The 18,267-nt window shown below is 41.8% G+C and overlaps 1 protein-coding gene across 34 annotated transcripts in view; it reads left to right on the forward strand.

Annotated features, from left to right (window-relative positions):
• The window catches only part of NRXN1 (neurexin 1), a 670,738-nt gene that overhangs the window by 605,749 nt on the left and 46,722 nt on the right, over positions 1 to 18,267 (forward strand). The window contains exon 1 of one of the 34 annotated variants that reach the window (XM_015621272.1): positions 11,909 to 11,993. The exons of the other annotated variants lie outside the window; for them this stretch is intronic. Within the exon in view, the coding sequence (XP_015476758.1) occupies positions 11,961 to 11,993 (33 nt within the window). The 5' untranslated portion in view covers positions 11,909 to 11,960. Of the gene's footprint in view, positions 1 to 11,908; positions 11,994 to 18,267 lie in introns of those variants that run through there. 34 annotated transcript variants of the gene reach the window in all.

Genomic DNA, 18,267 nt, shown 5'->3' on the forward strand with positions numbered 1-18,267 from the left:
CTTCTTGGCTTGTGCACTATTAATCAATTATCTGCTACAGCTGCAGAAAAAAAACAAGAAGTTGTTCATTTTACTGAGGATGTATTTTGCTATTAGGATCAATTTTTTATGTCAACAAGATGTACCACTGTGGATTAGAATAACGGTATGACTCCAAATATTTCCTTTTATCTGTGGGGACTGAGACATTTTTCATTCTTCCTTCTGGTAGTATGGACAGTTCTGTTTCAGATTATTTGGGCATCTTCTCCCTCTCTTTTTTTTTTGCTAGCATTCTGCCTGACTGCTCTTGTAGCTCTTGTTTTCTTATAAATCAGTAGGTACAACCTTCTCCCAGATTCAGATTTGGGATAAAGGCTTTAGGTAGCTACAAGATGAAGCCAGGACTTCAGATTCAACCTACCAGGAATAGAAAACCAGCATTTTTCTTCAAGTTGATGAGCTGGTTGATTGCAAGTCTTTTCTCTTCTTTTGAGACTGGCAAATGAACAGCAGTAAAAATGTGTCCCAGGAGTAGGTCAGAGAGCAGAGGTGCCCTGATTAGGTATGACGAGAAGAAAGCAGGCATTGCCAGTTTGGAGAAAGTGAGGGTGAAACTGGATGATCCTGTTGGAGTGGGGTAGGATTAGAGAGATGAATTCATCAGGATCACATGCAAAATCACATCCTCCAGAATAACAAAGCACTGAGCTACAAGGTAATGTTTTATCAGTTAGAAATGAAAAAGGAGCAACAGCATGGGGAGTTCTAAATAACAACAGGATGAGTAAGCTGTGGTGTGGCCATGGAAAAGGCTCTGCTGGGCCCTCTCATGGGAGGGTGAGCTGCCAAAGGTCCTGTCCTACAAGATTTAAAAAAATCTATTTCTGCACCAGCCAGCCACCCCAGCTTTATGTGACATTTGCAGCACATCAGCACTCTACATCCACTGGAAATGTGCATCTTTATCCCACTGTATTTCAAAACGACACAATTCTAAGCTGGTTACTGTAAGAATTGCTGAGAGTTTACATCCTGCTTGTCTGATGTGATCTTGTTCACATTTCCATCCTCTACAAGAACACAGCTTGTTTTATCACAGCAAAACCTGGAGGGTGGCATCCTCCTCTGGTTCCCCAGCACAGGAAGGACAGGGGCCTGTTGGAGTGAGTCCAGAGGAAGGATACTAAACTGATCAGAGGGATGAAGCAACTCTCCTGCTTGGAGGAAAAGCTGAGAGAGCTGGGACAGTTTGGCCTGAAAAGGAGAAGGACTCGGGGTGACCTAATTGCAGCTTTCCAGTTCCTGAAGAGAGACAACAAGAAAGATGAAGAAGGACTTTTTACAAGGGCATGTAGTGACAGGAGAAGAGAGAATAGTTTCAGATTAGATTAGACAGTAAGAAAAAATTCTTTTATGTGAGGGTGGTGTGGCACTGGCACAGGTTTCCCAAAGAAGCTGTGGATACCCAATCCCTGGAAGTATTCAAGACCAGGCTGGATGGAGTACTGAACAACCTGGTCTAGTGAAAGGTGTTCCTGCCTACAGCAGAGGGTTTGAACAAGATGAACTTTAAGGTCCCTTCCAACCCAAACCATTCTATGATTCTGTGAAAACAATGACTAGGAATAAAAATAAATAAATGAGTGAGGGGAGAGGATTATTTATGCCAAAGTATTGAAGTGACCTGAGAAGAAGCGGGCCCACAGACAAAATCAAGTTGGGATTAATAAGAGGGTGCTGAGAGAGTTGTGTTCCAGTAGGAGCAGCAAAAAGCTTCTTGACAAACAGTGAAAAGTGAACTGGTGTGGCTGGTTGGTAAAGAGGTCCTGTGGTGGTTATGCTGAGGATGTAGTTGAGCCAAGAGGACTTCTCCAGCTCTGCCTTCCCAGGAACAGGAGGCTCGGGGAGGGGTCTGCTCCAATTGTTCCTGCTCAGAGAAAATGATCCCACTGAGAGGCAGACCCAAACAAGAGTAACTTGGCATGGCATATGGCAAAAATAACTACATAAGATTTTACAAATAAATAAATATTAGTCCAGTAACCTCTACTCTAAGACATTTTCCTAGTGTAATTTTGACCTTGAAGGGCTGTTAAGACTTTTCTTTGGACCTGTTAGACCTCAGGCTCCTCAGAGCTGACACTGTGCTTATACTTGGCACCAAGTAAACATTTAGAAATAATTTCATAAATTAAATTAATTGGATCATCAGTCATGGATTCCACGGTAAAATAAGTTGAATGTTAAAATTTTATCAATTAGAAACATACTGACTTTTGACTTTTTATTACATATACACAAACTTTTACATCTGTATCCTGTTTTTGGGTTTTTTTGTAAGCCTACTTCCATCCTTCCTTGTCTTATTTATTTGATGATTTATGCATTTGCTACAGAGATTTTTTATATTTTTTTATTATGGAGAAGTTTCTGATTTAAACTTGACTGTGATTTGAGCTGTAAATATTTTTTATGAACCTAAAAGCTTAAATTTAACATTAGGCTGATTTTATTTATCTTTATTGTTTTAATGCTGTAGCAAGACCAAGCAAAGATAGACTTAGTTCATTAACAATGAATGAGGAAGTAGCACAGCAATGCTGTCAAGGAAATGAAAGTGCATATAAAATATGTTCAGGACTATTTAATTAAGTGTTTTACTCTGCATTGTCCTACTTTTTATTCTGTAGTCTTCTTTAAAGCACAGAAAACATTTTTGATCGACAAAGAATAATTATCCTGGTTTCTTTCAATTAAATAAGTATACACTTCAAAAATGCCAAATAAAATCCACTGATTTGTTTGAAAAAAAAAGGGAAGGGGGGGCAGGTCTGTGCAGATAACTCTCTGTTTCTGTAATCTGTGAATATATGAATATTGTGACAGACAGGATGTTCCTGGTTCTTTAGAGTTAAGGTGACAAATCCACTTCTACAGTGGCACAGAGAAGGGCACTCACTTTCATGGCAGCTGGGGAGAACCTGGCTTTGCTGCCCAGGGATGCTGCTAGTCCAGCAGAGCTGTGCTGGGACTTCTCCACAAAGCTTCTGTGGAGAAACTTAAACCTCTTGGGGAGCCCTGAAGGAGGATAACACACTCCTTCCCTTCCTTTCTTTGAACACAAAATCCCTTCCTGTAGCCATGGAGCTCTCCCTGGCTCCGGCAGAGGTGCCACCTCCAGCAGCCAGAGCTGACTGACCTCCAGGGCTTAGCTGGGCAAGGAAAAGAAGGAAAACCAGATTTGCATTATGCTTGTTTTGATTCCACTACTTAAAACTAATCTCCGGTAGCTTTTCTATTTTCTTGAAAGCTGCTTTGTACTGACTAGCCCTTGGTATTTGTCAGATTCTTTGTTTTTGCTGCATATTCCCTGCTGGCCTGCTCAGAAGCTCGTTAAATGATGAGGATTATTCAGAGCTGAACTGGATAATAAAATGGTCTATTGATTAGTAGACTTCTAATTAGTTGTCTCTTAGCATGAAAGAGAAATAAGATTTGATACTAAACAGGGCAGAAAACAAATAGGATGTTTCCAACATGTAGGATGCACATGCTTGTGTGTGGTCTTGTACATGGCCATGTATTATTGTAATTTCCAGTTTATCATCACAAGCTTATTTCACTGCCTACAGAACTGTGACCTGCATAAACAAACTCTCTGACAGATCATCAGACAAAAAATACAACTCTTTTTTTTTTTAATTTATTTTTTTTTCTTTCTTCAGTATGCTCTGGAAGACTGACATCATAAAAAGCAATATGCTTTTGATTTTTCGTGTCTTGTCGTAGTAAAAAAAAGTAACATCTCATTTGTGTTTTAACTAGGTTTGTAGAGATAGAAATGAATATAAATAGTGTGTCAGAGTTTTAGCTTGAGTGGTGAACACCAGCAATTTGTGAAACCTTTCTAATTACACTGCATGCCTCCATACTGGTTCAATGTATAAAAAAATTACCTGTTGTCTTCTTTAAAAATTATGTGGATTGGTATATTCCACCTTCAAAACAGTTTCTCTAACAGTGCATGTTTCTAAGGTGTGTGTGCAGATCTACAAGCCTCTTGTGTAGGAGTAAAGCAGTGCTGATATCCTCTGCCCCTTCCTCTGGTCACACTGACTGGCGAGGTGAGAGTGACACTGCTTGCAGAAGGGCTTCTCACTGAGCTTCCCAAAGAGGTAGGAAAGCAGAGGACAGGCCACAGGATGTTTTGAAAAATAAGGATTGAAATTCTCACGGAATTGCAGCTGATTTCTGAAGGAACAGGGTTTTTCACCTGCCCTTTAACTCCTTTTCCATGATCCACAAAACTCTTGTTGTGAATTTCTATGGGCTCTGCATGCTTGCCTTGTTTGGACAGGGGGAGATGTGTTTTTTTTAATCTCTTTCTTTAAATGCAATTCACTTCAGTCAAAAAACAGCTAATTACCCACACCTTCCCCCAATTCTGTGTAGTTCTTGCCTGCTGCAAAATGGCTGAGCCAAAAGAGTAATTTATTCAAGTGTGAAGAAAATTTGATTCTCATGAAGTGTTCAAATTCTAGTTTTGTTGAGGATGGTTTGGTTTGGTTTGGTTTGGTTTTGTTAGACCTGTTCAGGTGTTAAGGGCTCAGTTTCATATTTTTATGCCCTTTTAGAGAATATGAGTTTCTTATTCAGAAATTAAGTAGTTCCCATTGCTTTTAGTTCTGTCTGTGGGTCGAGTTGAGTGTGGTGTAGTTTGCATGGCTCTTCTAGTTCTCCTCCCTGCTACAAACCCTTCCCTTTTAAACCTGGCTGCTGGGAGAGAGGCAGGTGAGCAGCCCTGTGCTTTTTAAAGGCAAGTGGTCTTGTCAGCCCATCAGTCTCCTCATTTCTCATCGCCTAGAGGTTGATGTCATAGCAAGATATTCTCTCCAAAATGTGAATTTCTTCATTAGTTTCACGGTCTTCCTCTAGGCCTGTAATTTGAGCCCTCCTGATAACAACTGCACCCATTAATTAGCTCTTCATTTGAAGATTTCTCTCTTGGTGTTCCCATTCTTGTCAGCTTACAGCAGGTTCAGCCGCCTGCAGCTATTCTTTGAATCCCTCATCCATGTCAGCCATCCTTCCCACACAAACCCAAGACACAGGATCAAGGAAGCCCTGAGCCCACTGTGACCAGGGGAGAGGCACCCTCCCCTCACAGGAGGAGGAGCAGCCAGCATCACCCCCCGTGTGTTTTTGTGAGTGTCTGCACGTTTATCCCACAGCTGCTTTGGTTTTCCGTGGAGCGCTCAAAAGAGACACGGCCCAGGCTCTGATGGAACAGTCAAAACATCTGAACAGAGCACACACCCAGCCTCTGCAGGCTTCTCCATGCTAGGGGATAATGCAAGCATTTCCTAACAGCCAAAGAAATTATTTATTAGGATATGAAACCTTTAATTTAGAAAGAAGGCTTCATATTGTCTTTTTTTCCCCCCTTACACTCCCACTCTGCAAAATGTAGCCAGGCCAAAATTTAATGCATTTTCACATCTATTTCTGAGCTATGTGGGTGTCTCTCAAAAGGTATGATTTTGAAGCAGAACAAACAATATATTCGTAGCAATCTTTGAACCAACGAGGTTTTAGAAACCCAAAGATCCAGATCAATCAAAGCCAGTATATTACATTCTCCACTCTGTTAGGTTTAGATTTAAACTCCTTTATAGATGTTGAAATTGCAAGAAGGATTCCCCAGCTGCTAAAAATGGCTCTGATGGAGCAGCACAAAATTACACCTAGAGAAAATACACTGGAAACTGAGACTTCATCTGTCTTTTTTTTCTGCTCCCCTAACTACAGCTACAGCAACTTTGTCTTATGGATTTCATCGTCTTGTATACATTTTAGTGTAGGCAGTCGCCCCTGTTATCTGTACAGGAGGCTGACACGAGCAGATGAAACCTTTCCTGACCCTGCCAAAGGTGATGAGAGAATCTAAAAATTTGTGAAATGTACAATCATATTGAAACATCAAATGTTGACAGAAGAATGAAATGGTATAAATAGCTTTATTGTTTACAGCATGTCCTCGACTGCAGTTGCTCCCAGTTTATTTATTTGTGCGCACACAGATGTGCTTTATGTACCCAGGAGGAAAGAACACAAAGACTTTCATTTTTATTTCTTTCCTTGTTCTCATCTGGGGGAAGAAAACGTGATCTCTGACATGCTCTTTCACAGCAAAGAGCAAAAGGCAGATGTGGGCCTCTCTCTTCAGACACCACTTCCTCCCCAGCTTCAATTTTCACATTTACTCCATGTGCTTCTCCTGCAAACCACACATTGTTGGTATGCTGCTGCTGGTACTGGAGCTCATTCTCCTCTCTTCTCTGGATCCTGTTGCTGTTTGCAGGAGGTGAAAACCTTTAGGTAATTTAGAAGTTTTCTCTTGGCTGTGCCAAGCTTGACCCTGTCCCTGAGGCTCATCTAAATGCTGAGGTCTCGTTGACACTGCTGAGCCCCTGGAGATATTTCAGGTTCCCTAATAAACCCATGTGCCTGAACTGACACTCACTGAAATGAGAATAACACCTGTTATACCACTAAAATAACAAATCAAAGGGATTTGTTGACAAAGAGATTATCAACAATCCATTGTTGCTCTGTGGTTCCTTTGCCCCCTACAAAAAAGAAATAAAAGCATCCCATGTGAATCGCCTGTGGGGCTTTAGGGCTTGTTTATTTAGGGCTTTGTGACCTGTACAGAGGGGCACTTGATGCAGAAATCAAGGCAGATGATGGACTTTACAAGTCTTTTAGACACTGGACACTCATGTGCAAGTTAAGGCTGCCTCACTATTTCCTAGACTGAAACAGGGGGATAAAACCCCTTTTCCCATTCAGCACAGCACACCAAGGGTGAACACATTCTGCATGTGACACCTGGCATTCTTTGTGTAGCTACAGGGGAAAAATGAAACCTTGTGAATAATTAAACATTGTAATTCTGGATTATTTTTTAATTAGAAAATCATGGACAACATACTTGAAAATTTCAGAATGCTACTCTGGGTTTTCTTATCAGCGATTATTTATTTTTCCCCACAAAAGGGTATCTTTCTTTGTGCCTGCTTTTGTGGCAGGCTAGGAGAAAAATTTCTTCCTCTTTGTTCTACGGGCATTCAGCTTTAAACATTGTCCAACAAATGTTTGGTCTTGCCATTTCGAGAATAGAGGTTTGCAATTGTTCACCCTTAATCATCCTTGGAAAAGATTTTGATACAAAGAGATTACTTCTTTCCCCTTCCTACATCTGTATCTGTGTATCTTCCCATGTAATTTCTCTATCCTAGAAAAGGCAATGAGTGCTTATGACTAAACCAGATAGGTATGAGCAATCAAGTAGTGCTAATATTTGCATGCGTAAGAAACATAATTTATGAAGACAATTGAGACAAAATAAAGGTGCTCTATATAATTAGGATAATAGCTGCATGTCATCATTTTCCCTCTGTAGTATTATGACACTGTTGATTAACCAGGTGTAGAAGGATTTGGAAAGGCCAGAAAAAAATGTTAGGGAATCACAACAGGAGGTAAGAGAAGCAGAGAATCAAAAAATATATGTGCCCAGAAACAAAAGTGTACATTTAATCTGTTTCCTAACAGTATAGAATTGGGGACTAAAGTCTGATGGAAGCTGTTAGTTCCAAACAGGTAGGATTGATCTAAATTATGTTTTCTCGAGAGAGTAATTTTTTTTCCCATTGACAGTTTTTCTGCTTCCATTTGCTTAAAGAAGGAGGAGGATCCCGACCTTTTAAGCAGTGGAGTGCAGTTCTCTTGAGGATTTTCATCACTATTGAGCTTGTTTTCCTGTGATCCATGGGAATGGAGCCGTCTGCAAGCCGGCCTGATGGGTGCAGCCTGGCTGACAGCACGATGGGAGAGTGCAGTGCTCTGGGAAGGAGATTACAGACTTCCTGCCAGAAAGGGATAATTTTGTCCCAGGTGCAAGTACGCTCAGTGTTACAGAGATGACACAGCGTGTTGACACTGACACTCATTTCCCAGAGTTCGGTAGTTTCGCAGAGTGGAGTACTGCAGGAGTCTCCAGGGGCAAAGTGAAGATGTCACATTGATGAAATCCCAAATACTGTCCCAGTTCTCCCATGGAAACAGTTAAGGCTTCCTCCTCAATACCAGCTCTCTCTGGGTAGGATTGACTTTGTGCACACGTAATTACAAAATTAAATCTCACTGTGACAGCAAACCCACATACACCTCAAAGCTGTTAAATATGTTTCCCAAGGACAATATTGAGGGGTTTGCAGGGGACAGGGCATCAGTGGAGGCCCACCTTGGCCATAAGGGCAATGTGACTCAAGTTGAAGTGACAATTTAATCCCTAAGGACGCACAGACATTTATATTTAAAACTCACATAACTTTCACATTTTTAAAGCACGTTTGAAGTGGTGGATAGTGCATAAAATATCTCATTCTCATCTTAAGCAGCTTAATTTGTGCTTGCCCTTAGGCTGAAGTGTAAGAACTGAAGGCTTCCACCTGTGTCTGAATTGCAGATGCAAATTTTTTTGATAAAATGGTATCTAAAAAAGACAATATAAAATAATTGGGGGATTTTTTTTTGCTCTTGAGTAGATCTTTTTCCTAGATAAATTACAATCATTTTATAAAATTGCCTGTTCAGTGCACTAGCAAGGATTTTAATGATGATATGTCTGTACAGTTCCTGTCTAGTTAATGAAATATGTAGCATATTTAGATCTAAATCAAATCACAAGTTTGGCTTCTCCTGTTCTCAGTTGTGTATGGTGGGTTTAACATAATTTTGTTTGTCTATGTTTTTCAAGCATAATGCTGTTTCTGCATTTTAGTAACTATAGAGATTTGTCTTTATATTTACTACAGTGCCCCTCAACGTGAAATATATGTTATCCAACTCATCTCCTATCTCTCACTGCATTGACAAGCAAGTTTTCAAGCAATATTTTATATATATTTGGCAAAATACGTACATTCAGCAAAAGTCTCATGTGCAGCTTGAGAGTGTGTAGTCAAGCAAATTCAGGTTGTTTTTTTGCATTTAGTTTTATTTTTTGTACATTTGGACTTGATTCAACAAAGCACTCAGGAGTTTACTTAAATGCAAAGTAGCAACTACTTAAGTGTAAAGTCAGATCATTTCTAACTGCTTTGCCACACTAAGCCCATTAAGTGCCTTCACATCCTTTGGGTAAAATTTATCCCAGCCACACTGTCTATTGTATTTCCACATCACACCATAGCCCATCATACATGAGACACAGACAGCTCCAACTCCATGAAAGGAAAAAAACCAAAAATCCTGAACTTGGCTAGATGGAGGGTTGTTCTCCAACAGAAGGAATTCTCTTTCAAGCTGGTTTTTGCTGGACAGCCAGAATCTGTAGGATATGGCTTTCTGACCTAGCACACCTCACAGCAAGCTGTGCTCTGCAGCATTTCCCCCCAGCACTTCAAGGCAAGGCTTCTCAAACAGCATTTCATCCTCACAGACATCTGCTGAACGTTTGAGGGGAGCTGGGATCTGTCATCCATCTTTATACCATTCCTTTTATTGCTGCGCTAGTTAGCGCCCTGAATAACAGCACGCAGGACATATGACAGTCCATTACTGTTAATGGTGTTATTGTAAAATCACACTTCTGAAAAATACTGCCTCAAGCAAAATATTATAGATAATTTGGTACTGTCTTTCAGGAAGGCATGTGCTGGGGTTAATGAAAGTTTGACTTAGTGAATGTGAAAGAACTGCATTGATCCGCTTGAAATGGTACTTATTATTCTCATTTAGATAATTTTCTTAATTAAAATAGGAGTGGTTTTCGTATTTGTTTTGCCCCTAAATGAACTCTTTCCATTGAGGACACAGCCCCAACAAGAGTTGTAGTCAGGAAACCCAGGGAAATGGAGGCCAGAAGGGCAGTGAGAGTACGGCTGCTGACCATGGGCATTGCCCTTCCTGTCTTCTGTCCTGGTCCCTGACCCGGGATGGACAAACAAGGCTTGAAGGTTTGACAATTGCCACAAAACACTGGACAAGGAACCGTGCAATTACAGCCTGACGGTGTCCTCTGCCATTTTCCAAAAGGGGAAGGGTGCAGAGCCAAAGTTGGGGATTTCTAGGGTGCTCCTTGGAGGGTCAGGAATTGCTCTGAATGAAAAAGCTGAGATTTCCAACTGTGAGAGCTATCAAAACGCAATGTTCAGCTCCAGGGGACCTTTTAATTTTGCTGACCCACCCTTAGAAAACACTGTGTGGAATAAGAGAGCGCAGTGCTTTCTGCTCCACCAGCACACTGCCTTAAAGTTTGCTAGCTTTAGGGCCAGGAGTCAGGTTCCAGCATAAGGCAAGTATAAGAGCCTCAGGGCAATGACTTTCCTCTAATTAGCACCACGTGGCACAGACAGACATTTAACAAATAAGAATGCCACTTCCAACAAGCAGCGCAGTGTTTCTTTCAGCATTGACTATCCTGGTTGTGACTGAGTTGCAGCCAAATGAATGTACCTGGAGAGCCCCTGTGGCCAGCAGGCAGCCCTGCTGCTGTCCATGGGCTGCTATTTTTCAATTCACCAGGAAAAGAACACAGTGGACACCTATTACACACACTTATAATTTAATAACTGAATATTAAAAATCTAGCCACTACTATGCAAATCTACCAAACATACCCAGCCACACAACTCAGGGTCAATCCTGGCTCTGTTTTAGGGGAGGGAAATGCTTTTCATACAGAGTAGATCTTATCAATCCATTTCAATTTATTTTTCACGAGGAAGTGTATCAAGACACTGCACCAGCTTTGCTTTACTGCCACGTGCTTTGGCCATTAGCAGTAACTTGCGGACGTGTTGTTTATCAAATGGTGTTGCAAGCCCAAAACGCCTTTTGAAAAAGGCAACACGTGTCCACAGAAATGGGTGTGTGAGGGTATGTCAGGGCAAGGTTTTATCACCTCCGAGCTCCTGTCAGGGGAAATGCAAAGTTGGTATCACCTGACTTTTTCATGTCTCGCTTGTCTTTTTCCTCAGCATAAACATCCATTATTCAATGTAGATTTCAGGGCTGAAAAAGCCTAAAGGTGGACACTTGCTATGTTACAACTGCTGGGATTCATGAAAACTGTTGGGGGGGGGGGAGGAAGATTAAAGGAAAAATTCTCCCTAGGCCAAATGAAATGGTGCTGCGGTAAAAGGTATCTGATGGCGAGACTCTGTGGCTGGATTTGGGGGGCTGGTGACTCGTTTGACAAACCTGTTTTCAGCAGCTGTTTGGTCGAGCTGGCTCCAGCAGCTGTGCAGCGCTGGGCGGCCAAGGGGAGGGCAGATGTGCCTGGCAGCTTCCCACGCTCATCCCGGCCGGGCCGCGCCCGCTTCCAAGCGCCGGGGCGGGAGGGCGCCCCATCCCATCCCGTCCCGTCCCGTCCCATCCCATCCCATCCCATCACGCGGCGCTGGTGGAATTCTGCCGCCTTTTTGTCCCGGGCGTTTTCTTCAAGCGCTGGCGCCACCGAGGTGGTGGGGTCGGTGTGGCACGGCTGCCCGCGGGTGTGGCGGGAGAGGCGCGGCTGCTGCATCCCCCCGCGTCCCCCCGCATCCCCCGCATCCCCCCGCATTCCCCCGCATCCCCGCGTTCCCCGGCGCTCGGCGCGGTTCCGCAGCGCCGTGCGGCGTCCCCGGTGTCCCCGCGGCGGCGGCGGGCGCGGCCAGGGGCGGGCGGAGCGCCGGGCACTGATAGGCCGGGCGGATGCGCAGGCAATTTATCATCCCCGGCTCCCGCGGAGGCAGGCAGCGCGCCTGTCACCAGTATTGATTTCAGAGGATGGACTAAATTTCCTAGGATTTCCATTAAGAATTAAGCGGGGAGGGGAAGGGGGGGGGAAGAGAGAAAGGAAGGGAAGGAAGGGAAAAAAAAAAAGAAAAAAAAAAAAGCCGTAAGCACGCAGGGGTAGCCAGGCAGACATGGATATGAGATGGCACTGTGAAAACTCGCAGGTAGCTTCTTCTCTCACAGCCGATGCAGCGCACAGGCGAAGCACTGCAGCATGCAGGGTTTAAGATACCTTTAGGTTGACGGCAAGGAGGAGAAAGGAAAACAAAAAAAAAAAAACAAAACCCAAACCAAACAAAAAAAAAAGGCATTTGCACCGATTTACTGAAAATTACTTTTTTTTTTAAAAAAAAAAAAATACTAAAAAAAATTAGAATACGTCTCCTTGGAGATTGCATGCTATTAATATTAAGATCAAATTTCTGCACGATAATTGTTTTAAATATAGAAAAGCTTCTAAATTGTATTTTTTTTTTTCTTTTCTGCTCCAAGAAAATAATGCTTTGGTACCCAGAGCATGGATGCTGCTGTTTTTTAATTTTTCTTGTCTGCTTTTTCTTAAACAATAGAGACTTTTTTTTTTTTTTTTTGAGCATGTTTGCTACAAATGAGTCTAAAAGGAAAGGAAAATTGAGAAGAATCAAATAAAAGCATGAATAAAACCTGCTTCAAATACTTGCCAGGCTGCTTTCTTTTTAACAATCTAGCAATTATTTTGGCTTAAATTATGCTTAAACCCTGACCATGCATGCTTTTCATCTTGGCTTAGAATATGTGTGTACGTGTGTGTGTACGTACGTGTGTACTTGTTTTGATTGGATTTTTTTTCAGTGAGCATTTGCACAACGGGAATTCCTGTGAGTTATATGCATGCTTTGATAAGAAAAATTGCATAAAAATGAATGACTGTATCTGATGGACTAAAATGTGGTGATATATAATGCAAAGTAGCTTCATTTCTAAATGAGTTGCTTCTAATATGTTGGGGGAGGGTAAATCGCTGCATGCTTATGACAATGAAAGTGTTTGTGTATTTTCTCAAAGGTTGATTGTTTGCTTGTTTCTAACATGAAAACCGAGGTGTTTCCATTTATTTATTTATTTGTTTGTTTGCTTTTCAAATAACAAACCTGCAAGGCATCTGATTTAAATGGGCACGGGTTACAAAGCTTTCCCTGTTACCTGGAAATGAGCAGAACGGTGTGTGTTTGTGTGAGAGCGCCCAGCTACTCTGGGGAGGTTGGTGATCTTTCCAGCTCCTTATTCTCCCCAAGAAGAGTTAAAATGCCGTGGCAGTCTGGCGCCTGCGTGCACCATGGGAATTCTGCTGGCAAAGCCAGGGCTGGCATCAGGTGGGACAGGTGTATCGTGATAGTGGAAAAAGGCAAAGGTGTGGGTGAGGGTTGCCAAAAGAGATTAAAGGGCTTTTAAAGCAAGAAATCAGCAGCTTCCATCTGTACAGAAATGTCTCATTTTCCCCCAGTAGCTAGAAAGGCAAGGGGAGAAGCTTATTTTTGGTGCATTTGTTTTCTTTCAAATGAGTCAGAGGATAGTAAAGTGGGGGAGATGGTTCGATTTTATTCTGGTTTACAGGTTATGACCATTGTATTCAGAGAGGCTTTATGGTTTTGGAGGCTTTTATCATGATTGTGAAAAGGCTGAACTGGATCTGAGTTATCTGACTTCATTTATTGCTGCAGTTGTGGGGCTGAGCATCAAACCTCCTTTCCTTTGGCATACCAGGTGTATTGTGTAATGCTGTTTGCATTTGCTAGCTGGGCTTCCTCAGAGTTCTGCCATTAAGCCTTTTGGGGTTTTTATTGTTTTCATTAAAATCACTTAATGTGCCATTCTATACAGCAGCTCATCTCTTACTGCTCTGGGCTAATCAATACCTGATGGTGCTCCTCCCATAGCAGCTTACCCCTCCAAAAAAAATTAAAAATTGGATGGCTGTAACCATGCCAAATGGCTCTGGCCTATTGGAATCATAGGCCACTCTTCAAGTTCAGGCTGAAAACTTTGTGAATTGAGTTTACCATTCCCAGCTCTCTTCCTAATAATCCTCCACATCACCTAGACATCGTATATAATTTGACACAGCTGACAGCATCCACTTAGGAGAAGCTTAGGGCTGAGCCAGAATGGAAATTGAATTGCATCTCAACTCCCTAATATTAATGATCCTTCCAGGTCAGCAGAGGAGTAATTGCCAGGGCAGCCTGAGGAATTGTCCATTAAACCTGCCTAGATGGTAGCTCACCTGTGGAGAGATGCATCTAGATGACGTGTACAAAACGAATTCCATTTGCTTAATATAAGGTCTGCTGGACTTATGAATATCTCAAAAGCCAACATGTGGTCTCAAGTTTAATACCAAGTAATTTTTCTGGTATTTTAAGATTGCTTATAACTAAGGTTTAGCCAAATTGCCTTAGATGTGCCTGAAAAAGAAAATTAACAGAAAAATCGGGTTGGTGGTTGTATCCTGAAGGGCAAGGCTGTATTTCTGTAAAGGTGTAGTTTGATCTAAAACCTTGTGGCATAAAGCAAGAGAAGAAAAGTTCATGTTGTCCGCTTTCTTTAGTCCTTGAGGTAGCTGCACATTTAGAATAACCCATTAATCAGGCAGAGTTTGTATACACAACCTGATTAGGTGGGCAGCTGGACCTTTAAATCCCAAATCAATATTCAACAGGAATTCAGAAGAGGCAAACAGCCTAAGGACAATGTTTAGAAACTCAACTGTGCTTTATGTCTTGGTGTAATGCTGATTTAGCAAGAAATCCCAGTCACAGCGTGAGAGGATTTATTTTTTGACCTTGTGCATTTGAGATGACACAGAGAGTTAAGAGTTGTCAGCATGGCTTTACTGTGAGGGGGAAATGCAGAGGGGGTTCAGCCATCCTCTGTTGCCATTACAGAAGGTACCCATGTGGAGCAGCAGAGAACAGAGGTGCACAGAACAGACCAGAGTTCAGATACTTCAGCCTGAAAAGCGCATTCTTCTGAACCTGCTTCTGTGCCAGGTTGATGATTTAATTGAAGTACCACAGTCTGGTGACACAAATGAGGGAACAGTCTAACCTGCTGCAATCCAAGTGGGGTATATCCTGCAGGAAATCTTGGGTCACTACCTGTTTATCTGTCCCCTCTCTCATCACAGCTACTGAAAATCATGGTGGGTTTTTATCTTTCAACAGCCATGTCAGCTATAGCAGCTCCGTGTAGTAAAGGGATTTCTCACTCTGCTGACACCCTTCTGCCATGGGTCACCTGTTGCCACTGCTTAGAGGAGTTGTTTCCTCTCCTTGGAGCTCCTTGTCTTCACACTGTTAGAGATGGTGTCACAGTTTGGCTGGGTTCTGTATGCACACACACCAGAAAGCCTTTCTGAGCCTTTCAAGGTAAAGAGTTGAAGAAAGCACCAAATTCAGTCTTAGCCAAGGAGAAGCTTGACAGATAGAACTTGTTGGTGAAGAGTAAATGATTTTCATACTTCTTGGTTGACATGTTCAGTAGCTTGAAATATTTTATAATTATTTTTGATAGTGTATATTGCTACAAAGTTCAGTCTTTCTATTTGTTTCATGCTACAAAATCTTATGAATTATCTGTTTTTCAGCAACTAATTCATCAGCTTTTCTGACACAAAATTTAATTTTACACTTGTTTTGCACATTCAGCCAGTAGTAACTTTGAATTTCTGGATTTATTTCTCTCTTTTTTTTTTAGATTTCTGATGTGTTTTTTCAATCCATAGGGTATTTTGCTCTGCTCCTGCAAGTTGCTCTGACCAGCAGATGGAGGGAAAAGTCTGACAAAACCATGAGAAGTTACTCTTGTGGGGTAGCTTGTATGATTACAGTCTTTTGCTATGCTTTTCCACACTGGCTTTCTCTTTTTGTCTATATCTGAGCCACACTTCATTTTTTGCCAGTGGGATGCATAATTAGATTTAGCTATATAATCACATGCAGTTAATAAGGGCTAATCCCTTTTTTTCAGATCGTATCTTTCAGTCCCTTTTGGGTAAAACTTCAGGTGATGCCTGCAATCTAAGTACCAGATCGAGATGAGACAGAGTAGGGGCCAAGGGCAAAACTTAGAGTCAACAGCTATTTGAAACAATGTGGGGTACATCAGGAGGCAGCCAATAAAACCCTTGCAGTTCCTCTGAAAAAATAGTTGTTGGACTGCTTCTGTGCATTTTTCTGCATTACTAGAGAATGGTAATTCTAGAGAATGCCTTTCTCTACTAAAGGAGGGAGAATATGTGTGCAACCTCTAAAAAAAAGTGGAAGGATAAGGATTAGAAAGTGTGTTCTGTACATGAAGGAAATCTGAGCACTGTGGGCACTCCAGTTAGCCTTGTGCAGCAGTTTGGCTGTGTGTCCAAAAAAGGTGGATTAAGGTGAAGTTCTACCATCCTTAAGGTCAATGGAAATGCTGTCAGTGACTTCATTGTCACTGACACTGAATGAACAACACAGAGTGCAAAGTCTAAATATGTAAGAATACATGAATTGATTTCTAAACCCAGATATCTTGGATGATTGTTGCTTAAAGTAAATCAGAAGTTAAGTGGGAAATGAGGAAGATGATATTTTCACCAGAATGATTCATTTTAAATTCCATCCCACGAACTAAATGATTCCTTGCCAGTGAAGTCCTGGGAAGTTTTCAGGTGGTGAGACATTTCTCATGCTGAGAGTCTGTAATGTCCAGGACCTTGGAACACCTTCTGGTTTGAGCCTGGCCATATGTTTTTGGCACAAAGCCAAAAATGAATATAGTAAGTTGTGGACTTTAACACAGAGTAAATTGTATTTCTTGGCTCAAATAACGTTAGTGCCTTGTTTAATGATTTTGCTAAATTGGCGGTGGTATGGCAAACCAATACTAAATTACATGAAGTAAAGACTTAAATTATTTTCCTTAAGTTTCCACAAGTCTTGTATTTTTCCTTTCTTGTAGCTCTTTTGATTTCTCAAATTCCTTTTCCTATCTATTTCAAAATTCCCATGCTAGGTCATGCCTTGCTTTTCTGTGGTGGTTTTTAGTGCTGCTCCACCTTAGTCATTCAGGAGTTTTGTTGGAATTTCAACTTTTATTTTTTTTATTTTTTTTTTTTTTGCTGGGGTTATTTGAACTGTTAAGCAAAAGTATTAGGTTAGTGAAGTTGTTGAGCAAGTTTGTTGAGAAAAAGGGTGATCAGAGTGTCTGGGGCTGTGTGTTAGCATCATGACCGCTACCAATTTTTAGAGCTCACTCAAAGCAGAATGCACACCTGGGGCACAACTGCACTGAAGAGGTGGACAATGGTTTTTGGTTTTCACCTCTTTTATTATGCATGACCAAAAGACCTTTAAGAAAGCAGTTTCACAGAAACTATACATACAAACATTCATTATTTGTATAGTGTATATTGTACAGTAGAAACAAAAAATGAAGTTCATTTGGCATTTGGAAGCAAAGCATGTTTTTGACTTCCTAATTGATGTCAGAATTGCTTAATAAAAGGGATAGACAGCAAATGAAAATTCGCAATTTTGCTTTACAGATAACACAGGTATATTCAATACTGGTATTAAGCGTCTGTAACGCATTAAAGTTGGGGAAGCTGATGAATGATTATTTGGACAAAGTACAAACCTCTTCCATGTTTTAGAGCAGTGAGATAGCAGCAAGGAAGGGGTGGGAGGTCGCCCAGCCAAAATCAGAGCAGGCCAGTAAAAATATCCCTTCTGGTGAGCTGCACTGCCAAAGGCAAATCTGTTCTGTGAGGTTGGTGTCAACGTCAACCACCATATCCTGAGGAAGCTCACTTCCCCTGCCCCATGCCAGCTCCACGGAGGTTTGCAAAGCCAAGCTGAATAGTGCAGCTTGTGGTTTCCTAGAGGATGTCCATCTGCCCAAACAGCCTGAGCAGCCACGGGCCCTCGCTGACAACTGCGTCGGCGGAACTGCCGCGTCCCGCGTGAACAGCACTGCCCGGCTCAGCACACGCGGCAGCAGTGCCAGGAATAGCTCTCCTCTCATCCTAGGCATAAAGGGCACCATGGTACTACACCCCTACCCATCTTTATGCTCTTTATGCTGAGAAACACAGTTTGGATCGTTTAAGTGAGTTTAAGCTCAGTCCCCTTTCAGGTTGTTTTCAGGGCACGTTAAATGATGGTTGCCTTGTTCAGTTTGGGTTAAGAAAAGACTTTAAAGGAGACCATTTCTCTTATTCCTCTTTCTATTTATTTTTAGGCTTTCTTACTTACTTAACAGACAGTAGGATGTTTCTGCTAACTCTTGCAGGGGTCAGGGTGCATGAAACAGCTAAGTGAGAATCAGCATAATTTGTTGGGTTTTTTTATCTTAAGTACTATATTGCCAGATGCACCATTTTTATCTAGAGGCATGAACAAAGTAAGACCCCAGCTTTTC

The sequence above is a fragment of the Parus major genome, chromosome 3 (assembly GCF_001522545.3).
Source record: "Parus major isolate Abel chromosome 3, Parus_major1.1, whole genome shotgun sequence".
Taxonomy (NCBI): domain Eukaryota; kingdom Metazoa; phylum Chordata; class Aves; order Passeriformes; family Paridae; genus Parus; species Parus major.